The sequence below is a fragment of the Colletotrichum lupini genome, chromosome 4 (genome assembly GCF_023278565.1).
Source record: "Colletotrichum lupini chromosome 4, complete sequence".
NCBI classification, from domain to species: Eukaryota; Fungi; Ascomycota; class Sordariomycetes; order Glomerellales; family Glomerellaceae; genus Colletotrichum; species Colletotrichum lupini.
This window is the reverse complement of record NC_064677.1, coordinates 5,612,503-5,638,506: the sequence shown is the minus strand read 5'-3', so window position 1 is coordinate 5,638,506 and position 26,004 is coordinate 5,612,503. Positions and strand designations below refer to the sequence as shown.

The following is a 26,004-nucleotide window of genomic DNA, read 5'->3' as shown; positions in this document are numbered from 1 at the left end:
CCATTCGACTGTACTGGTAGGTAAAATTCGGTGAACTTGCAATCTGACGCGACTGGACGCGGTCTTCGCGGTGCCACTTCAGACCCTTCGCACCTGTAGGTTCGTGCCACGTTATCTTATCTCTTATCTTATCGCACCCAGCTCCCGTCGCAAAAATTTGGGAGCTCTGGTCTGAGTGACATGGTTGTATGTTCGCAAAGGCATGTGAATGCTCATACAGCGTTATTCTGCATTTCTTTCTTTCAAATGATTTCGCGAGTAGTGTTTACTCGTGGTGTATGCCTGCGATGCCAATTACGAATCCTCGACCGACCGAGAGCTCATAGCTCACTCCGAATCGCCCCTTTTCGAACCCAGCTCCTCGAGCGACGGACGTATAGTTCCGAATCAGCATGGGAGCGCCTTACCAGAATCTCAGAAGGGAGGGATGAAGAACCGCCAAGCAGGCAGGTGCCTGAGAAGGACGTCTCATCTACGAAAGAACAGCCTTCTCAGACGTCACCCAAAATAGTAGAAGGAGATGGCGCATCGATCGAAACCGAACCGGAAGCTCCCACCTTGTCCCGTGGGCCAATGAAGCGAAGCGGCCCTCTCTTGACAAGATACTACATCGGCGAAGACCCCCTCGACCGAGTCTCAAGGCGTCGCGTTGGCAATCGTAGTGTGTACCTCCAATCTGAGGCACTGGACGTTGATATACTGGGAGAAAAGGCACAAGCGATTGTCATGCGCGACATGAGACGCAGCCACCGGAATATTAAGCAATTGCCCGTTGAAGAGCTCATTCCCGAGGCATTCGACATCAGCCAGAGCCTAGCATCTGACGACAAGGATTTGACAATGGAGGAGGCGCTGTCGAACCTTGAAGAGATCCGGCCCTCCGATCCCATTGTCTCGTACGATGACTTTTATACGCTGCTTGATGTGCTTATCAATGGCTTCACAGTTGCCCAACTCAGGGCATATGTAAGCCGTGCGAACGCGAGAGCTGCTACTCCGCCCAAGGAGAAGACGAAGCAGCTCTACGATTCTGTAGAAGTGTTGACGCCCTGGACCCCCGTGGCAAGCGTCGAAATCGATGGCTCGGCCAAGGAGAGGCTGGGATTGACTCTCATGCTGGAGGCCTGGCGCTTGACCATGAGAGAGATTGTCGATGGCCAAGGTTATTTGAGTGGGCGGATTGATGAGCGGTTCTTTGCGCTACTTACGAGTGAGTAATGCGACCCAGCTACGGCGGTGCTGTCTAACATGCAAATAGACCAAGAACAGCGACTGGATGCCATCAGGGAGGCTTATCTTGATCCAGGCGAAACCATTGACATCTCGGATTCGATATTAAAGATTAACGCCACCAAGGCCAAGACACAGGCAATTCTTCAGAGGCTGGACGAAGCTACCAAATCCATCATTGTGAAGAACTTCAAAGCCGATTGGCTTGCTAATAGCGAGGTCGACGGGAAGTTACTCTGGAACTTGGGGCAGCTCACCAATACTTTCATCGACCGTAAAAAGCGTAAAGAGGTGCGTCTAACTCGTCGTATTGCAGTTATGGCTACAACTAACAGCCGAGCAGATTGAGGTGTCGTGGATCAAACACGGGAACACTGAAGTCGCCTTTGGTGAACAGGTAGACCAAGACGAAACGGGTGAACAACTGGGCCATATTGTTCAGCGTCTGCTACATTCCGCCCTCTTCCCGAGAGAACAGTCCATCGCCCTGAAACATGAGTCCAATGTGAAGAAGGCAAGACTTGTCGCCGAGCCTCGCGGCAACGAGAAGCTCTCGTGGAAGGAGAGGCTTACACAGTGGTCTCGATGGGTGAAGCAAGCCGGCCGAGAAAATTTAACCGACAAGGCGTTCACCATCACGGAGGGCGACGTTTTGCCTTTGCCTCTGACCACCGAGGCCCCGGCTCTGGATTCAGATGCTCCTTGGAGCAAGCCGTACGTCTCGACAACCGCTTCCTTTGGCCAAATACTCCACAAGTATGACGAAGGAAGTTTTTCAATCGCCAAGGCAGCCAAAACCAAGAACCACATCTTCTCACCTAGCTCTCCGCCTCCCGCAGGTCTCACACCCATCGTGGAGTCAGTCACCTCTGCGAATCCGGAAACCCCCATCATAACTACCCTCCTCCTCCATTTCCGGCCTCACCCCTCCATGGCCAAGGAAACGGCCCACGACCTTCCCGACCTCCTTGAACTCCACCTGACAGTTCCGGACGACCTACCCGAAGGCCCCCTGGCGTGGGACGCCACTCCTAAGCGCCTCGTCGCTACCCTTAGCCAGACCTTTACCGACGTCGCGTACCCCTCCGAACCCGTTGACCTGCGGCTCTCCCAGCCGTTGGTGTCCACCATGTCACCAGAGGCCCTCGATACGTCTGCGTTCCGCGAGTACATTGAGGCCGCGAAGCTGGATCTCCTCGAAGGACGCCTGCGCCCGCCGCCCGAGGTCGAGCTGTCGGGTCTTCCCTTCGCCCAGGATGACGGCAGCGTTTCTGGGCCCGTAAGGTACATGTTTGCCGGTCTCGAGATGCGCAGGACTCTTGAGGTGGGTTACGAGGGTCACAAGATCCAGTTGGCGAGTATCGAGGCCGGTCTGCACGGCGGTCGCCGCTCTCAGATGAACTTTGAGGCAGTGCCACCACCTGCCGACGCGAGCTTGTCAAAATACGAGCAGAAGGCCTACGCGAGGAAGTACCTCGACATCGCGGAGGACTTTGTGAGAGGCGGTGTTGTGAAGTGGATCGGAGAGAGGGATCTTGCGAGAGAATTCAAGGAAGTTGAAGGCACGACGGCGGCGGCAGTCGAGGAGATTGAGGTCGCGGAGGCTGGAGAGGAGCAGACTGTTGGTGAGAGTGAGCTCGATGTTCCCGCGGAGCAGCTAGAAGCTGCAGAGGGGACAGCGGCAGAGGATGGGAAAGCTGAGACTCCTGTGGACAACAATGTTGAAGCATCGGCCAACGAGGACGTTGAGACTGAGACTTCTGTGGGCGGCGAGGCTGAGACCCCAAAAAAGGATGACTTGTAAAATCATGCACCAAATAATTGTAGATCAACTGTACTATCGCTGATGTATAAAAAGCCTAATTACTTGAAGCTTGTATGACCGAGAGTTAGGCACAGTTTACTAAAAACGCGGTGAGGGCGGTCTTTGGTGAAGGTGAAGGCGCGAATGCCTTCCTTTCTGAGTATCAGTAATTAGCTTTGGGAGGCAGAAGCTCGCCTTGAAACTTTTTTGTCAGCCTAACTACTTAGTATTGCCCAGTGAAGGCATCAGTGACTCGAGAGAGTTGCGGCTCAGAACAGATAAAGACAATGATTGAAGTGAGCATCGTTCAGCATTCATCGTGGGACAGGCAAGGCCCATATTCAGGTCCAGTGTCACGGTGGCATGCGGAGAAGCAAATGAAAGCCTCGGGACCGGACTGCCATACTTGGGCTTAGTACACGGTGGAAAGCCTCACTGGCACCACGACAGGAGAATAGGCTTGCCATGATCAGTCAGGCACTTTAACAGCAGGGTACCCGTCTCTGATGAGAGGTTACTTAGAGCTATGAAGATTACATCACGAGAGCCTCATGTCACAGCATTTTGGAACGTTGTTTTTTAACTTGGGAATCACTTCTAGGACTCTATTTTTGTGCTACTAGGCACGTATCATGAGAAGCTTTTTCGACGTAGAATCATCCGGTCCAACCTTCCTCTCGATATTCGTGCTTTCCGCCATATCATAATGTCCTCATGCCACGCAAAGGGAATTCGTAAAGCCGTAGGAGTGAGTGAGCCACAGCGGTGAGGCCGTGGGCGAACTCAGCAACCAACCCTGGTGAGTCAGATCGCTTATTTCTTGCCAGCCTTGGCAGCGGACTTGGTGACCTGGTGATGATGATGTTAGTTGATGGAGAGACATGAGAGTGAGATGAGTTGGATGAACGTACCTTGCCAGCGTTGCCAGCGGACTTCTCGACGGACTTGATGACACCGACGGCGACGGTCTGGCGCATGTCACGGACGGCGAAACGTCCCAGAGGGGGGTAGTCGGTGAAGGCCTCAACGCACATGGGCTTGGAGGGAACCATCTTGACGATGGCGGCGTCACCAGACTTGATGAACTTGGGGTTGTTCTCAACAGACTTGCCGGTACGTCTGTCAATCTTCTCGAGGATCTCGGAGAACTTGCAGGCAATGTGGGCAGTGTGGCAGTCGAGAACCGGGGCGTATCCAGCACCGACCTGACCGGGGTGGTTAAGGACGATGACCTGGGCGTTGAAGGAAGCGGCACCCAGAGGGGGGTCGTTCTTGGAGTCACCGGCGACGTTGCCACGGCGGATATCCTTGACGGAGACGTTCTTCACGTTGAAACCAACGTTGTCACCGGGGAGACCCTCGGTAAGCTGCTCGTGGTGCATCTCGACGGACTTGACTTCAGTGGTGACGTTGGCAGGGGCGAAGGTGACGACCATGCCGGGCTTGAGGACACCAGTCTCGATACGGCCGACGGGCACTGTTCCAATACCACCGATCTTGTAGACATCCTGGAGGGGAAGACGGAGGGGCTTGTCGGTGGGACGCTTGGGGGTGTCGATGGCGTCAATGGCCTCAAGAAGGGTCTTGCCGGTGGACTTGCCAGCCTTGGTCTCCTTCTCCCAGCCCTTGTACCAGGGAGCGTTGGTGGTGGGGGCAAGCATGTTGTCGCCGTGGAAGCCGGAGATGGGGACGAAGGCAACGGTCTTGGGGTTGTAGCCGACCTTCTTGATGAAACCGGAGGTCTCCTTGATGATCTCCTCGAACCGGGCCTCGGACCACTTGGTGGTGTCCATCTTGTTGATGGCGACGATGAGCTGCTTGACACCAAGGGTGTAGGCGAGCAGAGCGTGCTCACGGGTCTGGCCATCCTTGGAGATACCAGCCTCGAACTCACCAACACCGGCAGCGATAATGAGAATAGCGCAGTCGGCCTGGGAGGTACCGGTGATCATGTTCTTGATGAAATCACGGTGACCGGGAGCGTCTATTTAGTTGAGGTTAGCGACTGAAGGCGAAAAAAAACTTGATCTCGCTCATCGAAGAACGGCAGGCGCTCCTCGAAATGAGAGATACCATGTCAAAGTTGAACTTACCAATGACGGTGACATAGTACTTGGGAGTCTCGAACTTCCAGAGGGCAATGTCGATGGTGATACCACGCTCACGCTCGGCCTTGAGCTTGTCAAGAACCCACGCGTACTTGAAGGAACCCTTGCCCTGTGAGGGAGTTAGCAAACCAAATAATGACACCATTGGACAAGGTGTTACTAACGAGTTCGGCAGCCTCCTTCTCGAACTTCTCGATGGTACGCTTGTCGATACCACCGCACTGGTAGATCAAGTGACCAGTGGTGGTCGACTTGCCGGAATCGACGTGGCCGATAACGACGACGTTGATGTGGTTCTTCTCTTCCTTACCCATTTTGGCGGTGGGATGTGATCGAGTTGTGTGTTTGAAAGGTAAAAGCTGCAAAGTCGTCGAGTCAGTGATGATTCTCGCGATAATGTGGTTGATGTGTGAGAAGAGTAGGTGAGTGAGGTAAGGTGAATACTCACTGCACAGGTGATCCGTAAATTTGGATTCGGTATGTACGACGAAGAGCAGAAGAAGGAGGGGAAAGCTTTGCTTTGGTGGGCGAGCGAGGCTTTTGTATGTTTGTGAGTGGAAAAGTTGGGTGGTGGAGTGGGAGTGTGAGAGGGTCGAAGTGGGTTGAGTAGAGGTGGGAGGGGGAGTGGGCTAGTCCGCCGAAGTCTGCAGGGATGGAAAGGCAGGAAGGTGGGGTCAAAGGCTCTTGCCTGAACGAATTGCCCTAAGGTAGAATTTTTCACTCACAGGCTCAGTTTTTTTGTGGTTGGTTGGGTGGTTGTTGTTTATTCCAAGTGTAGATGGCTTCTTAGCAGATCGTGGCTCACGGACAAGTAGCGCATTGTACCTTGGTTCAGTCTCGCCACGGCACGAACTAAGCGGGGCCGCTCCAGGCAGGTACGTATCGTGTCACCCCTCCTTTAGCCTCTCCTTCCTGCGCCTAAGGCATGCGACGGGCGGTAAAGCTCATCGTCGCTAACCATGATTATACCGTTCCAGCTGCGTAGACGATTTCTGATGTTCATTCCTATCAACAGAATCGCTATTCTCGACTTTGATTCATTGCCTCAAAACTTCATAAGAGCCCAATCTACGTTTATCCAGCTCTTGTTGCTGTCCCAGGAATTGAGGCAACAGGATGGATGGCATGTTGATGTCACAGGTAAGGGGGCATGGAGGGGCACTCTGCAGCTCTCACCGCGCTCTCTGTGTCGCGGGGGGCGCTGCAAACGATCCTGGCCTATCGACCCCACCGTGGAAGCTCCAGGCCTCATTGCTGCAGATCCCAGTGATGTCAATTCGTCGAATCGCCAGCCCAGCTAAAGTAATGAACAATAACAAACGCATTCATCACGATCAAATTTTCCCTCGGGCACTAGCTAGCCGCCTTCTCTTTGGGAAGGCAAGGAGGGGCAATATGGACCTGCCTGAGTCTTTCCCCTCGTTGTCGGGCCACTTCATCTTTTTTTTCCAGCGTCGGAGTCCACCTTGAGGCAGACCATCGGCCGCGTCTCAAGTGAGAGGTGCCTCTCTCTTTTCGTCCCATCCACACGCATATCTCACCGGCCAGACACAGACAGACACACAGCGCCGTTTGGCACACACACAAAAATTTTCACCAGAGGGAGCGCTTTGTTCCGAGTGACCTCGATCTACTTTGCCAACGATAAGACATCCACAGCTTCGAACTCTGCGGTCTGCCCCTCCACCCCGCCCAATCCCTGTCAGACACACAAGGTAGGTTGCCGCGCAGCCCAACCTGGGCCCCCTCCTTGCCCCTCGACGAAGCCCAGGTTTTTTTTTTTCTCTCTCTTGGACCGTCAGACCGTCAGAGTGTGTGCCCAACCCAATCGTTCGGCATGAGTCACGTATCTGGCAGTTTTCCCTCTGGCACAGCTACAGCCTTCTCCTGCATACCTTTTTGGTGACACAGGTGCTCGGGGCCCCTCCTCGTAGCATTTTGGTTTGGGGCCGTGGTCGCCGTCGCCGTCGCCATGGTCCATCCCACCTCAAAACCAAGGCTCCTCCGTGGGGCTGGTCCTTGTCTGCCTTTGGTTTCCGTAGGAATTATCGACCATCGAGGGGCATTGTAAATCCTCCTTGTGTTGCTTATTCTTTCATCGGTCAAGGGAATGCCAACCCAAGCGGGCCCATCCATATCTTCTTCTCTCTCACACACAAATGGTCGGTGCATTAACTCCGAAAAGAAATGTGGCTGATGCGGCTTTCTGACGGGGTGCGGGGTTGGAAAAAATCTGATCTCAGAAAGACAAGAGGCAAAAAAAAAAAAAAAAAAAGTGTACAGACATGGGTGTCCGACAGATCCTGGCCTCAAGGGTGACGTGCAGGTGAAAGGTACCTAAACAACCCGTTCTAAGCGCCTGCGCCGCCCGTCAAGGGACAATTAACCTCATCCTCTCGCGTTCTCCCAGAGCGAGATTTCCAGGACAGCTAGGTAGTATCGCGGCTGCATGCATATTTGCCATCGCGTTGGCGTCTCTCTCCCGGAATAAGTGAGAATCTATCGGGCATCCGACCAGATTTCGCAGCAGCAGCAGCATAAACGGACAACGCGGTGCAGTGACACGTAGGAGGGGGGGCGCCAGGACCAAACAAGACCAAGACGAGTGCGATCGCCCGCCCCAGCCCATGCGCAAGACCCCTCTCTCACACGAAGCGCCGCCGAGCCACAAAGAGAAAAAAAAAACGAGAGCAGAATGAGGGGTATTCCATGCCATGCCCCTCCATGCCTTTTTGCGCTTGCGATAAGAAGGGCTGAACTCCGAGACACAAAAAAATCTAGCGTCACGTGACAAAGCTCTTCCATCCTTCATGAATGATGTTTAAACCAGCCCATATCCCACGGCAGTTTGGCTAAGTTGATGAGCATCTTTGTTACGGCCCCTGCTGGCCATTTTCCAACATTTCTTAATTGGGAACAGAAAAGACGGCGGTGGCGACGGACGGCGTCGGAAACCGCCGGCCCCACCAGGCCGATGAGCAAGTCACATGACCACCCTCAACGTCATCCGACGAAGACTCGCGGGGCAGGCGACGACACTTCGCCAGCGAGTCGCAAGGTGTTTCGCAGGTTTGAAAATTGCTCTACTGCGAAGATCACTTCTATCCCATTTCCATTGGACTAACATGACAGGAATTGACTTGGCAAAGTTTGGGACCAATCGAGGAACGACTAATTCGACGCAGTCTACCCCAAGCGATACCATTAAGCCCTGATCCTATCGATAACTCCCTACAGAGCTTTGCTGGACATGGAAGATTCTAACTACTACCGGCTTTCTTCGGTTCTTCGAATATGACGGTTTGCCTCTGTCACTCGTATGTCTACTTCATCGAGGGCAAGTTGAAATACGAACGTACCACGTCGACCGATCCCGAGAACTCACGAGATGATACATAACATTATCGTGGGGTTTGCATCTTTGGGGTGTTTAGACCACCGAGTGGCTGCACCTTCTGCTTTAGTTGCGAGAAAGCTTTCCAGGCATGAAGTTGTGTCGGAAGCAGATAGAGTCGGTATACCAATTGAGGACATCTACCCCTCACTGATACGCGCAAATGCTGGCGTGGACTATACTTTTATGCTCTCCAATTTCCGTCACGCTTGCGAAGCAGGACTACCTTGTGGTGATGAGGTCAAATTAGTGGAAGACAAAATTGGAGAGATTTGACGTTGGAAGATCAGGAGATAGAGTGTGGATGCAAGAGATGGAGGTTTCCAGTTTATAGGATGGCAGATGAACGATGAAAGGACGTGTTATATTTTTTGGACTTTATCTTTCCCCTCAGCACAGCCAACCGGAATACTTGTGAGAACTCCCAACCAGGCTTTTCCCCCTACCCAGAGCCTCTCGCACAGCTCCTGTTTGGCCTGTCCACCATCTTGTCAGGACAGTGATTCCTGCGAGTTAGCAAGTGACCACTTCTTCCATCTTCAACCACACCTCAGAAGCTAGATAATGCCGCGAGGATTTCAGCAAAACTATTAGCTTATTCAGACATCAAACCGATTTCTCCTGCGGTTTCCAGTATCCGGTGATTACGTACAACGCAATCAGGCGTGCTGAGAGTAGCCATTGGAGATCAATTAGCCGGCACAACTGCTCTGACATGTAACAGCCAGAGCACTTGTTTACGAATTCTACCTGAGGTCCAATTTATGAGCCCAACCACACCGTTTTTATTATGTTGCTCTAAATAGTCTCTTTCCCAGTCAAACCGGTACCAGCTGCCTAAGGTCTTGGCATCGAGCACTATCAATCGATTGTATTGTGTTATCCAGGCAAATCAGACTGTTCCATAAGTACAGGGTAATACACCTCATCACAGCTTCATCAGAAAGAAACTTCCGCAGCCGGTATTTGAACCTGCTCACGGAAGAGGCAGTCTGAGGTGACGGCTCTAGGCTATCTGAAGCCGTACTTGAACCATTGACGGTGTACATGTCGTGTGGGCAAGTACGATGCTTCAAGGGTCCTGTACATTATTATCAGCTCGCTAGTCCAGTCTCCATAGTCATGGACGACTATAGGATCTTGGTCTACCTTTGAGAGTAACATCGTGAGGCATCCTCTAATAGATAATACAATGTTGCAGTTTGGTAAATTCGTCAAAACCAACAGGGTCTTTTAAGGGAAGTGCTTCGGAAAGAATGCTTTGGTGGCTGCTGCCTCTGGTGTTCTAGCAGAAGCAAGAGACAGGAGGTCGACGCAGATGCTTCGTCGTTCCTGACCAGTCACATATCAAGAGTATTGATGGGAAAGCGCCTCTTTTCTTAACGTCACTTCCAGTGCTGAGCTTGAAACGCTCTGGAAAGACTTGCTGCGTATCCTCTCCCCAGTAAATCCATGTTCACGAAACAACAACAAATCCAACGACGACACGTATTCTACCTGTAAACAACATCACCTCTGCCTACCCGCATCTTCTAATTCCTGAACGGCTTTACATTCAAGCAGCTTGCGTATGATCACTCGATACTTGAGGCTTTTGAACAATTCCTCCCGAAACGCACACATCAACACTTTATCTCTCACAACGCCATGGGGTTCCCCTGGGGTATCGTTGTGGTCCTGAAGCGCGACTGGACTCCCATCAGTCGGATTCGCAAAAGATACGAATTTGACCGCTCAGGTCGCCTATTCTTTCCAGAACTCATTGTTCTGCAAAAAGACACCATTGCCTGGCTTCCAAGACAAGAGTCCTTCCAGAAAGCCGGTGACTATCGCGAATGGGTCTACATCGCACTCTATTACCCGTCTCTACCGGTTCTCTTGGATGCAAATGGAAGCGGGAGTATTCATTGGGATTCCTTGGAGGACTACGAACACCCGCATGATGAGCGCCTGGTCGAGATTCCTGTCTCCCATCTCAGCGCTGAAGTCTTTATTCTTCGAGATTTCGTGCCTAGAGTGCCTGAATACGATGCTCTAGCTGCCCGATATCCTCCTGGAGAAGTAGGCATCTTCTTGAAGGGCGACATAGCCACGCACGAGGACTTCTCCATGCACCCTCCCATGATTCTCAGGGTCCATGGCGCAGGCTGGACTGTCGATGGACAGAGAAGACACTGTCTTATTCCTTATAGCCTTGTGAGGTATGGGCTGCCACCCGGCCCAAAAAGTTGAACCTTTGGCCCAAAGCTTTGATTTCACCCCGGAATGTTTGGAACTGGGGACGGCATTAGTTTGCGTCTGTTTTGGTTAGTTGCGCTCTCGGGCTGATGAATCAGATCAGCAAGCTAACGGCGATATAGTCGGTAATGACTGCATGTTCTATGGGATGTTCAAGGGGCAGGAGAAGCGAAGTTGTAACAAAACATTCGCAGGCCAGGCAGGAAATTTCTCTTATGGCTTCCGGAGCAGGATGTATCAACAGAATCCCAGGCTTCGAGGGTCCCTCATTCTGTAGTACCAGTTTGTGGTATAGTTACAATTCCCAGGAGCTTATGACCAGTGAAACTACACTTCCCTGCAAGACATGATTGAGCCATGTTGTATTATTCTCAGATTTAAATATCAAGGGCGTTTGCAATGTGTTAAAGGCCTGGCCATAGTGTCTCTGTTCCGTAGGACGCTGCTGCTTTTCTCTACTCTTCTGCGAGTGGCGGTCAAAGGCGACAGCCGGGAGCAGCTTCGACTACGCTCGCATAGAAGTCAGTCGAGCCTCACTCAGGGCCCTTGTTGCCTTACATCCAGGCTTCGACTGACCTCGATCGCAAGGCACCACCGAACTTTCCACACGTGACACCCTACCTCCACCACCTTCAATGGAGTACACATAGGAAGAAGCCTTTATAGCTCCCCTCAAACCCATTCCCGTCACCAGCCAGCAGGCGCCCGTCTAGGCCGACGGTTCAGGTCACTAAAGTCGACAATCAATTATACGCCAACCAGCCTACTCGACGACAGGCTTAGCGAGTACCGGAGTTCGAATCCCAGCATGGGCACCAAAAGATGTAGCCACACTAGTGGTGAACTCTTTTTTTGTGGTCTTTCATAAATCGGCGTTCTTTCATCTGCCAAGACACTCAAGGCAACGTAAGGGATAATGCTTCTCCTCCGTACCAGACTGCCTGTAGGGCAACCGTAGAGCTCCTCCCATAAGTACTAGATCTGAAATCTCCAAAGCTAGATCTGGTTCTAATCTCCCACGCTTCTTTCGGTCATAGTCACTACAGTCATTCGCGAGCGCTCTCGTCTCATATTTACTCCAATACGCTGAAGAAATGGTCCCCCGCCGACAGAACTTCCCCTGGATGCGTTCACCAATGCCAACAACACATTGAGGATGTCGTCCCCCGCCTCCGAGCCTCCTCCTGAACAAACTCCTATCGCGAAGCACCCAGGAAGCACCTCGAACATCGCTCCTCGAGTAACAGTTCGGCCCAAGGAAGAATGAACCGAATACAGTGCTAGTTTCGCCTTCCTCGTCCACCCGACCACAAGGCCCTTTCGTAGCCTTGCCGCAGGCACCAAGGCCCCTGTCGCCTTAAGTCAGAAGCCGCGAGGTCTATCTGACAGCCCCCTCATCACCATTCGGCCTGTTCAGCAGCTCGAGACTGGCCTCGCCTACATACTCCCCAGGGTCGACGCGAGGGTCGACGTCACCACCCCATTCCTCCGCATCGGCATTCGAAATGTCAAGGTCTATGGACCAGGTGTTCCGGAGTTTGACAGCATGACGCCCATCATGCTTAAGACTAGCACAAAGACTAGCACCAATACCACTCAGGCTGAGAAGGAATCTTCCAAGGCCGGCGATATAGCTGTTTGCGACCACTTTGCCATCGACGTGCCCGATATCAACGTGATCAAGAAGCTTTACCCTAGCGCCGGTAAACATTCGGGCTATAGGGTTTCTGGTGTCAAGCAAGCTATTCCCCGCGACTTTGTCGAGTATGGCTTGCAAACAGCCGGTTCTGTTACCAGCAAGAACCAGTTAAATGATTGGTTGCGCGTCAGTGTTGACATTCTCGGTAAGTGATATTGATTCTTGGACATGGGTAGAGTTTAGTTTGCTAGATTTGTACCATTGCTTGGTCTGCAGTCCGAGACTCAACCAGAGCCAAGACCGAGAGAGGACGCCGCGCTGGATTAGGGGTAACCAGAAGCCTTTCGGAGTGATCAAGACGCGTGTATGTGGAGGATACGGATGGGGAGTAAGATACGTATCCTTCACTATGGGTTTCCTGCTGAATACTTCGCCAACCAATCTCTGGAATACACATCTTAATGTGGCCTCCATCTCCTTCGTAATTCTGTAAAACTGTCTCTTTTCAATTCGAACCTTCCCCACGCAATTTTTCAAGCAACACTTCGGTATTATGGGTGCCTCAAGAGGATTTTGACTTCCTTCCTTCCTTTCTTCCTTCACATCCATCTTACCGGGCAGTATAAAAGGACATCTCCTTTTCAAATTGTCAACTTTCTAAATATCCCACCCACTGTCTCTCGGCAAACATAATTCTCTTCCCAAGATCAGCAACTGCGAAAGAACTAGTCTGCCTTCCCAGTACTTTCGAACAGGTAAATACGTAGCTTCTTCATCCCGTCTTCACAGTCTAACCAGCCTGCAGCCACATCCAATCAAAATTGAACATCGACTGTCATTATGGCTATCGAGAGGACTGTTGCTGTCCAGCTGAAGGAGGACTGGACGATGGAAAAGGCATCGCTCGCGTTCCTCTTCCACCCGAGCACCCGCCTCTTTCGAGAGATCAAGAAGAATACGTTTGTGTGGTTCCATGTCAGCGAAGAGTTCGACGGACACTATGGCAACGAATGGGCTACCATCACGCCCCTCACGATGACACCTAATGGTCTCAGCGATCTGTTTCCTGCCGGTCATTCCAAGATCGATGTTCCAACCCGGATTCTTCGCATTGGACTCCGTGTCACAAAGGATTGGACAGACGACGATCCCAACTTCGTTCAGACCAAGAAGTTGACGCGTGAACCCATGTCACCCTTCTACGAGGATGAAATGCTAGTTGGGGAGATGTTTAACACCAATGTTCCGGAACTGATCGTAGTGAAGAAAGTCGGTCGCAATTTTACGCCTTCGGTTGACGCTTACTTGATTCATCGCGACTATGTGGACTTTGGTTACGAGAAGGCGGATGTGAAGGGCAACATGCGCAGCATGATCAAGCCAGGCGGATTACTTCTAGAGTAGAACCTGGCCCATGGTGGATGAGGTTTATTTCTTCAATCGTGGTGGGGACCCTCAGAGTCTGAAGTCTAGCACTGGTAAGTCATATCTCGATTGCGTACCTGAAATTCCCGATCTAATGCTAGGGATTCATAGCGGGGCCTGGGAATTTGAGGCTGGACCTACATCAAACGAGCAGCTACAGAAGATGCCAACTGAGTGTATTGGCCGGAAAGAAAGGTTAGGACGAGGAAGCAAAGAGAAGAAACAACAACCTTGGGGGATTTCAGTCTATAGAAAATACAGAAAATCGCCGGGAGTATCAAAGAAAAACCACAATATGCCTCCCACCCGTGAACGCCAAATCATGTACCCAATTCTACACAGGAAATCATTCCGATCCATCCTTCTCTTTTGATTCCTTATTCCCCTTTGATCCCTTGATCTTGTCCCAAACCTTTCCAAACTTATCCTTGAGCCAATCCCAAACTCCAATCATGGCTTCCTTGCCCTTCTGCATGGCGTCTTCATCGGCTCCGTCGCTCTCTTCATCATCTCCTTTCTCGTCATCGTTTGACGCCGGCGCGGATGGCGTTGGCTGGGGAACGGGGTCCACCTGAATGGACTTATCAGGGGTAGCCGACTGTCCCGCTGGTGGTGTGCTGGCAGAAGCGGGGACCTGGGTAGTGGTGTACGGGGGCACAGGGTCCTCGGGCTCTGGGGGCGTGTCCTCGGACTTGTGAGTACCCATAGTGGTGAGCGGCAGGCGCAGAGTGCCGTTGTTGGGCTCTGGAATAAGACCGACGGAATCGCAAAGGATGTTGTACACGTTGATGTTTTCTACTGACGTTAGTCCGAGCTCATAGTATGACACGACACTTGCGGGTCCCACTTACGAAAGTTGTCGATCTGGCTGTTTGGCGGATGCGGGAAAGCCGGTCCGCGGGCGATGAAGATGGCGCGCATGAGGGGATGCTCGTGATCGTATCCATGCAATCCGCGGGGGTTGTAGACCGTACCATCCTTCAGCGCCTTTTCCACATCCATCTCTTCTTTTGTGACAATAGCCCATCCAGCCTTGGGAACGATCCACAGGGGTGCAATACGCTTGTTCTTGGAAAAGTGGTAGCGCTCGGGCATGTTGACGTCGCGGAGGTAGACCTCAAAGTTAGGGTTCGTCTTGGACTTCTCGATCAAGCCATCATATAGCCCCTGAAGGTCATCTGGGTTCTTCGGTCGAAGACCGTATAGCGGCCAGCCGTCGGTATGCTCAATCTTGGAGGTGTCAACGAGGTCCTCAAGCTGAAGCAGGCGCGCCGTATCTGTTGTGGCCATGCCGTGATCGGATACGACAATGACGTTGACAATGTTGGTAAGGTTGCGCTGCTCGAGAGCCAGGAAGAGCTGATCCATCATAGCATCAGCCGACTCGATGGAAACCCGGATCTCCGTGCTGTTCGGTCCGTATCTATGGCCGTCCGCGTCGACGTTGGGCACATAGGCAGCGATGAGCTGTGGGCGCATGTCTTCGACCTTGGCAGTCTTGTCTTCCATGCCCGGCTTGTCAAGAAACTCGAGGATCCTGCTGACCTTGTTGTCTAGTACTTCTTTGCCATTGAACTTGTCGAGGAATGTTGGCTCAACACCGAGGATGTGCGCTTCACTGCCCGGCCACATGTGGATCGCGGAACGAATACCCTGCCTCTCGGCTGTCACCCAAAACGGCTCTCCACTCCACCACTTCGCATCGAGACTGCGTGCTGGGTCGGTATAGTAGAACTCGGCCTGCATGTCCGGATCCCAGAAAGTGTTTCCAACGATACCGTGACTCTCGGGGTGAAGGCCAGTCGCCAGCGTGTAGTGATTCGGGAATGTGACGGACGGGAAAGCCGGGAGCATGTACTTTGGCGAAACACCCTCCTTTACAAAAGCGTTCAATCTCGGTGTGATCCCGCGCTGCAGAAAATCGGCGCGGAAGCCGTCAAGACTGATAATGATCGTCGTCGGCGCGAAGAGCGCCGTGCCATTGCTGACGAACTCGGCCTTGTGTGCTGACCTACTGCCGATTGACAACTTCCACGCCACCAGAAACAGGATCGCGAAACCGACGGCAATCATGCTGTGTATGAGCAGCCAACGGCGCCAAGTCCTCCTCTTATCGGTCTTCGCATTGGTCACAATCTTCAGTCTCTGTCGATCGAGTTCGTCGCTATCGTCCCTTTCGCTGCTTTCCCCGGTCGAGCTCCCCTCCTTCATGGCCCCTTCTTCCATCTCGTACATCAGCTCGCCGTCCTCGCCGTGGGTCGCCTTCTCCAGCAGCCGGTCCTTCTTCTGTTTCCTCCTCATACGTCGCTGTTGGCGTCTGTCCTTTTCGTCAAGGAGATTTTCGGATGAGCCATCTCTGGATCCGGGCCGTTGGCCGTCTGGGCCTCGACCAAATAGCTTCAGGGGATTCGGGACAGCGAGGCCAGATCCTCGGCGTTGCAGCTCCTTTTTCTTGCGTGTTTCCTCTACGAGATTCTCGATCTCCTCTTCTTCCATAAAGACTAGACTGTCGGCGGCACGCAGCTCGCGGCTGTTCCGCGCACGCAATTGCAATTGGTCATCGTCACTGTCGCTGTCCTGGTCGCTTCGCGTGCTGTGGATGGATGAGGCGTCGTCGTCATACGTGTCGGGGGCAAGGAGACTCGTGTTGTCGCGGTCCGCCCGGGACCTTGCGCTGGGACGGCGTATCGACATGGTTTGACGGGAGGTGCCGGAGGGCAAAAGGCGAAGTATAGATCGTTCCTAGGTCATGGACCCGTGATGTTTGTGAGACGTAACCTCTTCTTGCTTGAAGTAAACGCCGAGCCGAACAATTCTTCCACTTAATTTCTTTGGATCCCAAAATCGCAACCGGGACTCGAACCCCTGTGACGGACCACCTTGATGGCAACATTAGCTTATCGCAGCGATAGAGTCACGTGGCGCTCCGCTTTGCTGCATCCCCCGTTTTCAGGGTCCATCACTCGACCTGTCACTGGTCCGTCAGTCTGGAAACTGGGCCGAGCACGGCGTGGCTCCGGTCCGCATGACCCACTTGGTGTACAGGCTAAAATGAGCTCTATTCCCGGGGTTCTCCTCGGACTCACGGCCAATATTGGGGTCACCTTAGTCTATGACTTCTGTCCATCTGCCTCTCTTACCTGAGCGTGCCTTTCGACGTAGTGAGCATCGCCTACTAGGCACGACCTCTACATACTTTATAGCATCACTGGCGTAATTTTGTACCCAGAGCACTTAGTTCTCACTGTTGACTTCGTTCCTCGCCTATGGGCCTCTCTACCAGCATAGGAAAGCCAATACTAGTTCGACGGCAGAAGCCGCTGCTTTGTCAAGTCTGTCACGGCTGGAATATGCGCTAGTCTAATTTCTACATTCAATAAACCAGCTCGAAGTCGTGTGGCTGGAGAGCTGAGCAAGTGGGATACCTACACAATAGGTACTAGGTTGTTGCTCAATACCTTACCTCTCTTTTTAGCGTTCCTATCACTGCTACTGCTATTACTACTATTTCAAGTTCATGTTGTTTCCATACTCATTGAGAATCACGCTATGAAAAGCGTACTACGATGATCGTAACTATCGTAGTAGTTTCAAGCAAGCTGACAGCCAAGAGGCGCATTAACCAGCATTCCAGTTTGTCAACCGCTTACTTAGCCATCCAATACTCGAAAATATCGGCATCCTTGCATGCTGTGTGAATAGTGGCGGATGGCGTCACATTCCTCTTACTAGTATCGTGTCGGGAAAAGAATCGAGGTCAGAAACACGTCTCAGTGTAGGCGTTGGAGCTCGTCTCCAAGGTCTTCCTCGGAAAGCCTATCGTGAATGATGGTAGTTGGTAACACAATCAGCCCTCAGCTGGGAATACGACCTCATATTGTGTCTCCTGTTGCGTCCAGACCGCCGATAGTCCATGGTCAGAGGCCTCAGCAGTCGAAAAGCACCAGCCTCAGCACGAAAAGGCATGGTTCCTGTTCGTGACACAAGCCGGCGCCACCAAGGAAAACGCGGAAGCTGCGCTCACACTGATTGGCGGCCTTGAGAAAACAAGCAATTTTTATAAGCTTACCCTCTCCTTTCTGTCTCATCACCCTCGCCTCGTGATCCCCCAGGTTCTGCAGACGTGAATCAGAGGGAAACAGATGTAGTCAGAGGGCCCTGTCAAGGTCTCCGAGGTTCCCCCTGAATAGTCGTGGTGGTACTCTACTATTAACTCTGGTGTAAAGGAGGTCTAGGGGTTCATCGTATCGAGTCTCTCACTGGTGATCTTCAAAAGGATCAAAAGTCTCAATGGAATTTCAGCTATTGCATCCTAGGCAGTCAGCCAATGAAGGTTCTAAATACACAGTACGCCGCTAGCCTATCAACCTCTTGGAGAACTTTCGTTACCTTTGGGAACTGGTTCTCAAGCTTTGCCGACATGCTCCGGCGACATGTATCGATTTCCCTCCTTGAACACCAGCGTCGTTTTTCGGACGCCATCTTGGAGCCGCGATGACGGGAGCCCGAAGAGTAAATCGAGCCCAATGATCGGCTGGGAACCCCATAACGAGGTCTTTCGGCGCTTCTCTGATGATGCGACAGAAGATGAGGGAGGAGCTGATTGCATAACATTCGAGTAAGTTTGCTCCGAGGAGGCGGCTATGTGTTGGAAACTCGGGCTCTTCCGTTGAAAGAACTGCATTGTTGTCAGCGGTTTGGCAAGGAGTACTGGCTGAGAGACATCACAGAAAAGCCGAGATAGCGTACAGAAACGCCGTAAATTCACTTCAATCTCATCTCAATAAGGATGAAGTTGCCACAGTTCTATCCCAGAGTACCGTTAGCAAGCAGAGTGACCCCAAAGCAGATCTTCATCGGATTGCTTGGGACATACAACGGACTAGAGAGGCGAAGCTAGGGGAGGGAAAGACGAAGAAACTTATCGAGTGCTTGGATCATTACCAGGGAGTCTTTGATATTCTGTCACAAGCAGAGTTCTCAGGTCTACCGTTGATCTGGGGCGGTCTGAAGTTTGTACTACTGGTAGGAGATCACCACTTTCTGCAGATGACATCTGTTCACCGGAAAAATAGGTGACGAAGAACAACTCAAACGTTCTCTCCAAAGTCATCGATGTGATGATTGACATTGGGCGGGACCTGGAAAGGATACGAGGGTACATTGCACTGTACCCGACTCCGCGAATGCTTGAGTTCTCGTCCGAACTATATGCGGCGATCGTTGAGTTTCTGGACAAGGTCATAAGAGATGCGAAGAATGCAGAGAAAAGTATTCTCAGTTAGTTGTCCAGCTAAGTACTTTAGATGACTTTCCAACTACTTACCAAAGTACAGAGCGCGCGATGACGACCTTTTTACAACCCTTTGAGATCAGATATGGAGAACTAGTGGCGAAGATGAAGAAGACACAACGAGACATCCGCGGGGACGCAGAGCTATGTTTCCATATCAGGCAGGCAATGGTAAACCACGCCATAGATAGATACCGGACTGTACTGCCGCTTCAAAGGCATACGATGCGCCAGGCTTTCAAATGTACGTAAGGTGACGTTGTGGGAACGGAGCTATCCTGCTAACTTGTCCTAGCCGTCGCCGAAAACCCTACAGCAGAACTCTTCCAAGCGATACGGAAGAATCTATTCAAGAATTTCGAAGTCCAAGCCGGATTCCACCAGGAGCTGCAAGCCACATACGAGGTCACCACGTCAAAAGCGTGGATCGAATGGTTCAGCATGGAGCAGAAACATGTTCCGTCGGGATATTCCCATGAGACAAAAGTTATACAGGCAGAGTGCGACGCCCCGGATCCGCAGCACGCATTGGTTTGGAAGAAGCAGCAGCGCAAGTTTGCGTCGCACGTCCCTTCGGCGTATTTGATCTGGACGCGCGGGATGACAGCACAGTCAGCGATAGCGTCACTCGTGGACCAGATCCTCGTCCAGAAGACAGAGGTCATGATTGACGCCGGGATCGACTTGGACCAGTTCAAGGAGGCCAACAACAGTGTGGCGTCCCTCTGGAACTTCTTTTCTTACCTTACAAGGGTCCTCGAAGGTTGCATGATTTACATCACCATCGGATCCGTCGGGAAGCAGGAGTTTGCCATTGTCGGTAAATTTGTACGGATGGCGAAGAATTGGAAGGGGCCGCCTGTCAATGTGACGCTCATCCATCCTTTCAATGACAACTTTGCAAGAACGGATGATGTCGTAAATCTCGATGACAAGTACGATGTTCACCCGCGACTCACGACAACGGACGCGATGCACCACGTGCTGCTACTGGAAATAAATCCTGAGCGGAAGATTTCGGACACTATCCGGAGCCTTCTGTGGGAGACCGTCTGGCGGGAAGTACGATACGCCGTCATTGGTATTGCTCTCACGCAAGTCATAGAAAAGATACACGACGCGGCTGAAAGAGCCGCCCGAGAAGCGCCGGTCAGAAGTCAGTCGTTCTTTTCAGAGACTGAAATCGAACGATGGGTCACTGTGGTCGGAAAGTGGACAGCGGCCACCTGGTCGATGAACTGCATGCGAGAGCAGATCCAGCGGCACATCGACATTGTCGACATTCATCTCCCTCCCGAAAGGAAAAAGCGGCTCGAGGGCAAGTTGTCTTTGCTGGTATTTGAGCAAGACGAGGAGCTTGGCTCGCAACTAACGTTTGCGCAGCGGGAGGCAATATGGGTCGATGTGCAAGAAGCCATAAAGCCAGGGACGGCTGAGATGTTTTGTGAGAATGTAGAGAAACTGATGGCTGCGATGCTTGAAGACTATCGCAATGAAGGCTCGGGAGGAAAGGAAAGCGCGAAAGGCTTGTCTTTCCCTCTCGTCGATGTATACTTTGGCAAGGGCGGGCGGTGGAAGGGTTCGTTTTCTGGAAACCAGGAATTGGTCGCTGATAGGATGACGAATGCCATTGAAATCGGATTTGGCGGTTTGATCAAAGCGCTGGCGTTGCAAGAGACGGAAGAGTAGAATGATCTTTGTGTTGGCATCCAAAACTCTTGAGTATCTATGGAGAAACCGCAACTTAATGAGATCATCAATGATATGCTTTCCCATAGCCATCTAGCACCACGCATAATACTCATTATCCTCCCACACGACCTCACCCTCGCCCTTCCACCGCAGACTGGGAATGCTGCCATCGAGTCTCTCGTCAAAGACGACCCGCACGGCACCCTCAGTCCTGTCACTCACCCTCTTGGCTGAAGCCGAGACGCCCTCATCAGGGTTCCAGACCAGCACCTTGGCGAGCCCCCATTCGGCGGCCTCAATCACCGCAGCCTGCAGCAGCGCGGTCACGTCGGCCTCCGGGTCACCAGCCACGCGGAGGAGCTTGAGCTTCTTCTCGCGGAAGTCGTGGTCCCAGTACACCCACGCCTTACCGTCAACGGTAGCCGCCCCGCGGTGCGTAATCTCGCGACCGGCGAGCTGCTTGGCCATGAAGCCGTCTCGCGTAAAGTGCCAGAGCATCTGGTGGGCCGAGGGCGCGAAGGCGACGTGCGTCTTTCCGTCCTCCGGAAGGTTCGCAAGCTTCTTCTTTAGGAGCTCGACGTCCTTTTCGCAGTAGGCGGGGACATCGCTTTCCTCGAGGTATCGCACACCGTCGGGCTTGCGTAGGACTGAAGCATCGTCCGGGATGAGGGAGACTTGGAGTGACGGGTAGACGGCCCAGCCGAGGCGGGCGTAGTACGTGAGACCAATGTCGCTGTAGAGCGCGCTGGCTTTGGAGTCGGCGTCCATGGCTTCCTTTAGGCTGTTTAGTAGCCGCGTTGCCATGCCGTGGCTGCGGTAGGTCGGGTTAGTGTAAACGGAGGCGATGGCGTAGGCTTTTTCCTCGCGGGGGGTCGAAGAGGAGGCATCGCGGACAAGGAGGGTCTTCGCGGTTGCTTCGCAGGATGAGATGATGTGTTCGGGGTCGGCCGGGTTGAAGAGGACGTAGTAGTTGCACTGAGATGAAAGGGCCGTCTTAGAGAGCGCGACTTCGCGGGCCATGTAGTTCTCAAGGGACATTGGAGGGGCCCACGAGACGCCGTTGAGGCGCCATGCGGCCTCACGCTGGGCGGGTGTTGAGGAGGCGAACTTGATTTCCTTTTCGGACCCGTGTTGGGTTACAATGAGGTCGGCCATGTTAGGCTGCGCAGGTGAAAGTGATTGAGTGACAATGAAGGATAAGTTTGTAGATGAAATTAAGGCTGTTTCTCAGGTGGTGAGATGAGATGGTAGTAGTGAGTGGCTCGGTGACTTGCGTTTCAGCTAGGACACCAACACTCAAACTTTCTGAGTACGGCCGAGAACTGGACTTCTGAGTCCTTATGAGAAGTGTGACAAATGGCTATCTGAAGTAATAGAAGCAAGTGAAGCTGAAAAAGACTCGACTTGACGTGGGGGGCCTCATAGCAGATTCGCGGGGCTGAGTGGGACATCCCACAGCGGGGTTAACAAGTACCCAGGTCTGGTTAGAGCCACGCCCTACCACTGCGGGAAATCCTAGTCACAACGGCCACAACCAGCCAAAAGGCGTACATGTCAGTTTGGCTGATTTGCCTCTCGTTCATTTATGTTGAATAATGACCTGGCTCAAGTACAACGATAGCCTCAGTGTAACCTCGGAAAGGGAACTTCAAAGTGTATCGACGGCATGTGAAGAAACTGTTTGACACTGAAAGCCTCTAGGTGATTACAACGAAGCCGATTTTCTGTAAGGCCTGCTCAGTTGAGCTCTCATCTCTCAGCGAAATATTGCCCCTCCGACCAGGCATATAGCACCGTGAGAATCGTCTTGTTACAATTAGGCGGTTTCATCTCTCCAAGTGGTAAGCTCTCAAAGTCTACCACTTGGAGGCATAGGCCCGCTGGCCAGATACAGGCTCGGTTCGACGTTTGTATTGTTTGAGTGAATGCCGCCAACAGTTCATTCGTACTCAAAGGCAACGGAAATGGTCTCAAACAGGAACTCATCACTTGAAAAAAGGAAGAAGAAAAAAGGCATGCATGGTTCAAGCGATTGTGAATTTGAGGCCACCTCCGATGTCGCTCCGGCCCGCGGATCTGGGCCGGAGCCGGAGTGGGGCTGCACGGCATCGCGGACTAAGGCTCATGTAACCGAACTCAGATGTATCCGTGATTATAAGGTTCCAAGTGAAGAACGGAAAGAAGCGCAGCAAGTAGCAGAAGTTGAATTCGACTAGCCTCACACCAGACCACGCCTCATTCTCAGGTTTGAATTCTGCTTGATGTACTCACAGCCAGGCTCGCTAAAAGAACCTTCAATCCATCAACACTACAGCCCGTTCCGCACACTTCCTTTTCGCACCATTTTGTCGTGACTGGTCTTCCAGGCTTCAAACGCTGTTCAACCTGTCACACACAGTTGAGACGCGCGGAACAACTACGCATTTTCAAATCTTGAACGGACAATCATATCCTTGTTAGGTGTCGTTCGATAAGGGACTCGCGATTCGGTGGGAAGGTCTCTGGTTTTGGGGTCGCGGAAACTGTACCAAGACTGACGCATGAAAAGGCTACGACACAATGTGTCAGTCAAAGATTGGGGGTGTAGAGACGTAGATTGTTACTTACGCTTGGCCTGGGGTGAAAGATAGGTTCTTGTCACTGCATTCACCATCAGCATCACCGTTTCATCACGTGTGCAGGAAGATTCAACTCACCACGACGAGTAAGCCATATAATTCCAAACCAGATCCTCGCCTGGGAAATCAGGGCACGTGTCCTTGGCCTTACACGCGTAGTTCTCGTGCCGCGACTGCGGCGTGTCCGGGATGTAGTCGCCGTTGGGGATCTTGCAGGAGCCCTGGAACGGGTGGTAGAGCCCCAGCCAGTGTCCCGTTTCGTGAATCACGGCCTTTGCAAACAGAGTGCCGTCAAGAGCACTGTGGCCGATGACGACGGCGTCTCCATCGAACCACGTCCCTGTTGCTCCCACGATACCGAAAGGATTTGTCAATAAGTCGGGAAAGGCGGCGTATCCAAGGAGTCCTGTATCCAATTTCGGCACAATGTACAGGTTCAACGTTTCAGGTCCACCGATGCGAAGCGCTCTCTGCATTTCCCGGGTCTTGTCATGCCGGTGCTCCATGTGGTTCATGTTGGCGTATGTGTCGTTGGCGACCTCGTATGTCTCGATCGGGCCGAAGGTGATGCCGTGCTTAGCGTAGCCTTCGTTGAGAGTGGTCCCAATATGACGGATTTCAATTTTCTAGATAAATCATCCAAGTCAGTATATTCGTTCGCAGGAAGACTTGAAGTCGTGGGGTTTTCCTCTCATGAGCAGGTGGTGGGATAATTACATATTTGACCGAACTTCGCTGTTCTTCCGTTCCGACCAGGAAGACATTGATAGGTATGTGAATCGAGGCTTGTTCAGTGTTCAAGGAGCGCTTAGAGAATGCCTCAAGAGCGGCCAAGTCGTCCTCTCTTCCTATCGCATGAACCTTCTCATCCTGGCCGCACCAGTTGAGGGGGTCCCTTGCATTATCCAGAGAAGGACGTTGAGATGCTTGGGCAAGTGCGACGCTGAAAAGCGATGCCATGCACAACATAGGGAGAAGAATGGTCTGGCAGATCATGATGGGCGTGACTGAAAGTTTAGGACGACTGATCAGACATTCAAGCGATTGTTGAAGGGATTGACCTGCGTTTTGCCAAAGGCACTGAGTAAATGACAACCAGGACTGTGTGCTGCAACACAAAACTTTCACATTTCGTGACCCTCATAGGGTTTGAATGAATAAACGGGATCTGTTTTCTGATTTTGTAGAAGTCTAAACTACCATGGAAAACAAGTTGCAGTCGCAAAGGTTACGAGGCGTTGCGTGAAAACTCTGGCCTTGGAGGCTCAGGCCAAACCAACCCTTGTGGTCTTTCCGACTCAAAAACTTTATTCCAGGCTGACTTTCATCTCCCAGGGTCATATTGTTCATCAAGAGCCGCAATGTTTGGTCACACTCAGCTCAACCCTGTCCTCCGCGGCTTCGAAAGTGTAAGAGACAGAATGAGGCAATATCAAGCCGACTCGCCCCCAAGCCAACGTGTACTCTCCCAGCTGCATCGAGTTGGATGTCGGATTATAATTAAAGAGTGTATGTGTTTGAAGGAGCACTAAGTCGCGGTGCAGGATCAATGCATGCTCGTACTATTGGCCAAATGAACCTGGTATTAACAGCGCAAGTGCGGCTGGTCATCTGATGGAAACCACCAGGCTTGGCAAGAACGTGTATGCATATGGTCCGATGTAAGACTGCAGCCATGCGCCCGTTACGGGTATGAGCGCTCTAGTGATTTGCAGTAGTCGTGGTAATAGGGTAGGAGGATCAGCAGGAGGCTGACGCTAGCCCGGAGCTCCAAAGTTCCATGTGACGCGGTAGAGCGCGAATTGTCTGACCAATTGAGTCTTTTGTATATGCAAAAATAACTCAAGCTTTCTTCAAAAGACGCTTGAGTAGATTCTTGCTCGACGATGATGAACCTGCAGAAGTCTACGTTAGAGAACTAGGTCATAGAGTTATCGAAGCCAGACATTCCTGATCAGAGTAACCGGTAGGCCATATGAGGCCGAAGGTAATGAGATAGGAGACTCGAAGAAGAGTAGACTGCAATAAGTGAGACAACTTACCAGAGATGTCACCGTTGGCTTCGTTCTTCTCCTTGGACATCACAGGAACGCCGTCCTTGTCGACGAGCGTTGACTCTGAGGACATGGCGCCGACAGTTGGTCGCGGTGCCGGTGCAGGCTGGCGAGGCCTACGAGGCATGGCAGAAGCCTGCATGTGAGGGATCACAAAAGCTGATTCGTAGAAGGAGCCAGACATCGTGCTGCTGTTGTTCTTGTTGTCGCTTGTCTTGCTGTTGTCTGTCTTGTCCCGGAGGATGGCCTTGAGGTATTGCTGAGATTCGATGGAACTCATGTGGAGGAAGGGGAGTAGTAGTAGTAGTAGTAGTAGAACGGCGAGGTCGTTGACTTGGTGGTTCTTTGAGGTATCGTCAATGGATTTGTAATGTACTCAATGTCGTGCTTGATTTGCTTGCTAATATACGGTTTAGATCTAAGACCCCGGGAAGGAGGTCGTGGGCCGCGTCTTTTATACATCACGAGCCTGATGTTGATTTCCAATACAAACGCGGCTTCGGCAAGGC

The 26,004-nt window shown here is 52.1% G+C and overlaps 10 protein-coding genes across 10 annotated transcripts; 5 read left to right on the top strand and 5 right to left on the bottom strand.

The window, feature by feature from the left end:
• Positions 1 to 246: 246 nt before the first annotated feature.
• On the top strand, positions 247 to 3,034 carry CLUP02_08767 (uncharacterized protein; the record flags this gene model as incomplete). The annotated part of the gene is made up of 3 exons (XM_049287749.1): positions 247 to 1,210; positions 1,259 to 1,521; positions 1,574 to 3,034. 3 exons carry the CDS (start codon positions 247 to 249, stop codon positions 3,032 to 3,034), a joined length of 2,688 nt encoding a protein of 895 aa, XP_049144892.1.
• An 813-nt stretch (positions 3,035 to 3,847) lies between these two features.
• On the bottom strand, positions 3,848 to 6,103 carry CLUP02_08766 (translation elongation factor EF-1; the record flags this gene model as incomplete). Its single annotated transcript, XM_049287748.1, has 6 exons — positions 3,848 to 3,883; positions 3,946 to 5,018; positions 5,128 to 5,251; positions 5,307 to 5,771; positions 5,868 to 5,994; positions 6,075 to 6,103. The coding sequence occupies 6 exons, from the start codon at positions 6,101 to 6,103 to the stop codon at positions 3,848 to 3,850; spliced, it is 1,854 nt and encodes a 617-aa protein (XP_049144891.1).
• CLUP02_08765 (uncharacterized protein) lies at positions 6,102 to 7,483 on the top strand (the record flags this gene model as incomplete). The annotated part of the gene is made up of 3 exons (XM_049287747.1): positions 6,102 to 6,413; positions 7,000 to 7,180; positions 7,443 to 7,483. The coding sequence occupies 3 exons, from the start codon at positions 6,102 to 6,104 to the stop codon at positions 7,481 to 7,483; spliced, it is 534 nt and encodes a 177-aa protein (XP_049144890.1).
• Positions 7,484 to 7,513: 30 nt separating this feature from the next.
• CLUP02_08764 (uncharacterized protein) lies at positions 7,514 to 7,681 on the bottom strand (the record flags this gene model as incomplete). Its single annotated transcript, XM_049287746.1, has 1 exon — positions 7,514 to 7,681. The coding sequence occupies one exon, from the start codon at positions 7,679 to 7,681 to the stop codon at positions 7,514 to 7,516; it is 168 nt and encodes a 55-aa protein (XP_049144889.1).
• A 2,502-nt stretch (positions 7,682 to 10,183) lies between these two features.
• On the top strand, positions 10,184 to 12,740 carry CLUP02_08763 (uncharacterized protein; the record flags this gene model as incomplete). Its single annotated transcript, XM_049287745.1, has 3 exons — positions 10,184 to 10,737; positions 12,053 to 12,618; positions 12,706 to 12,740. The coding sequence occupies 3 exons, from the start codon at positions 10,184 to 10,186 to the stop codon at positions 12,738 to 12,740; spliced, it is 1,155 nt and encodes a 384-aa protein (XP_049144888.1).
• Positions 12,741 to 13,253: 513 nt separating this feature from the next.
• CLUP02_08762 (uncharacterized protein) lies at positions 13,254 to 13,817 on the top strand (the record flags this gene model as incomplete). Its single annotated transcript, XM_049287744.1, has 1 exon — positions 13,254 to 13,817. The coding sequence occupies one exon, from the start codon at positions 13,254 to 13,256 to the stop codon at positions 13,815 to 13,817; it is 564 nt and encodes a 187-aa protein (XP_049144887.1).
• A 367-nt stretch (positions 13,818 to 14,184) lies between these two features.
• On the bottom strand, positions 14,185 to 16,532 carry CLUP02_08761 (type I phosphodiesterase/nucleotide pyrophosphatase; the record flags this gene model as incomplete). The annotated part of the gene is made up of 2 exons (XM_049287743.1): positions 14,185 to 14,633; positions 14,690 to 16,532. 2 exons carry the CDS (start codon positions 16,530 to 16,532, stop codon positions 14,185 to 14,187), a joined length of 2,292 nt encoding a protein of 763 aa, XP_049144886.1.
• Positions 16,533 to 18,271: 1,739 nt separating this feature from the next.
• CLUP02_08760 (uncharacterized protein) lies at positions 18,272 to 20,820 on the top strand (the record flags this gene model as incomplete). Its single annotated transcript, XM_049287742.1, has 5 exons — positions 18,272 to 18,456; positions 18,569 to 18,863; positions 18,914 to 19,118; positions 19,175 to 19,375; positions 19,427 to 20,820. 5 exons carry the CDS (start codon positions 18,272 to 18,274, stop codon positions 20,818 to 20,820), a joined length of 2,280 nt encoding a protein of 759 aa, XP_049144885.1.
• Positions 20,821 to 20,913: 93 nt separating this feature from the next.
• Positions 20,914 to 21,978, bottom strand: CLUP02_08759 (uncharacterized protein; the record flags this gene model as incomplete). Its single annotated transcript, XM_049287741.1, has 1 exon — positions 20,914 to 21,978. One exon carries the CDS (start codon positions 21,976 to 21,978, stop codon positions 20,914 to 20,916), a length of 1,065 nt encoding a protein of 354 aa, XP_049144884.1.
• An 869-nt stretch (positions 21,979 to 22,847) lies between these two features.
• CLUP02_08758 (metalloprotease 1) lies at positions 22,848 to 25,775 on the bottom strand (the record flags this gene model as incomplete). Its single annotated transcript, XM_049287740.1, has 13 exons — positions 22,848 to 23,080; positions 23,136 to 23,208; positions 23,267 to 23,372; positions 23,431 to 23,463; positions 23,520 to 24,067; positions 24,159 to 24,425; positions 24,476 to 24,542; positions 24,674 to 24,762; positions 24,815 to 24,913; positions 25,005 to 25,142; positions 25,198 to 25,336; positions 25,406 to 25,460; positions 25,484 to 25,775. 13 exons carry the CDS (start codon positions 25,773 to 25,775, stop codon positions 22,848 to 22,850), a joined length of 2,139 nt encoding a protein of 712 aa, XP_049144883.1.
• Between the last annotated feature and the right edge of the window lie 229 nt (positions 25,776 to 26,004).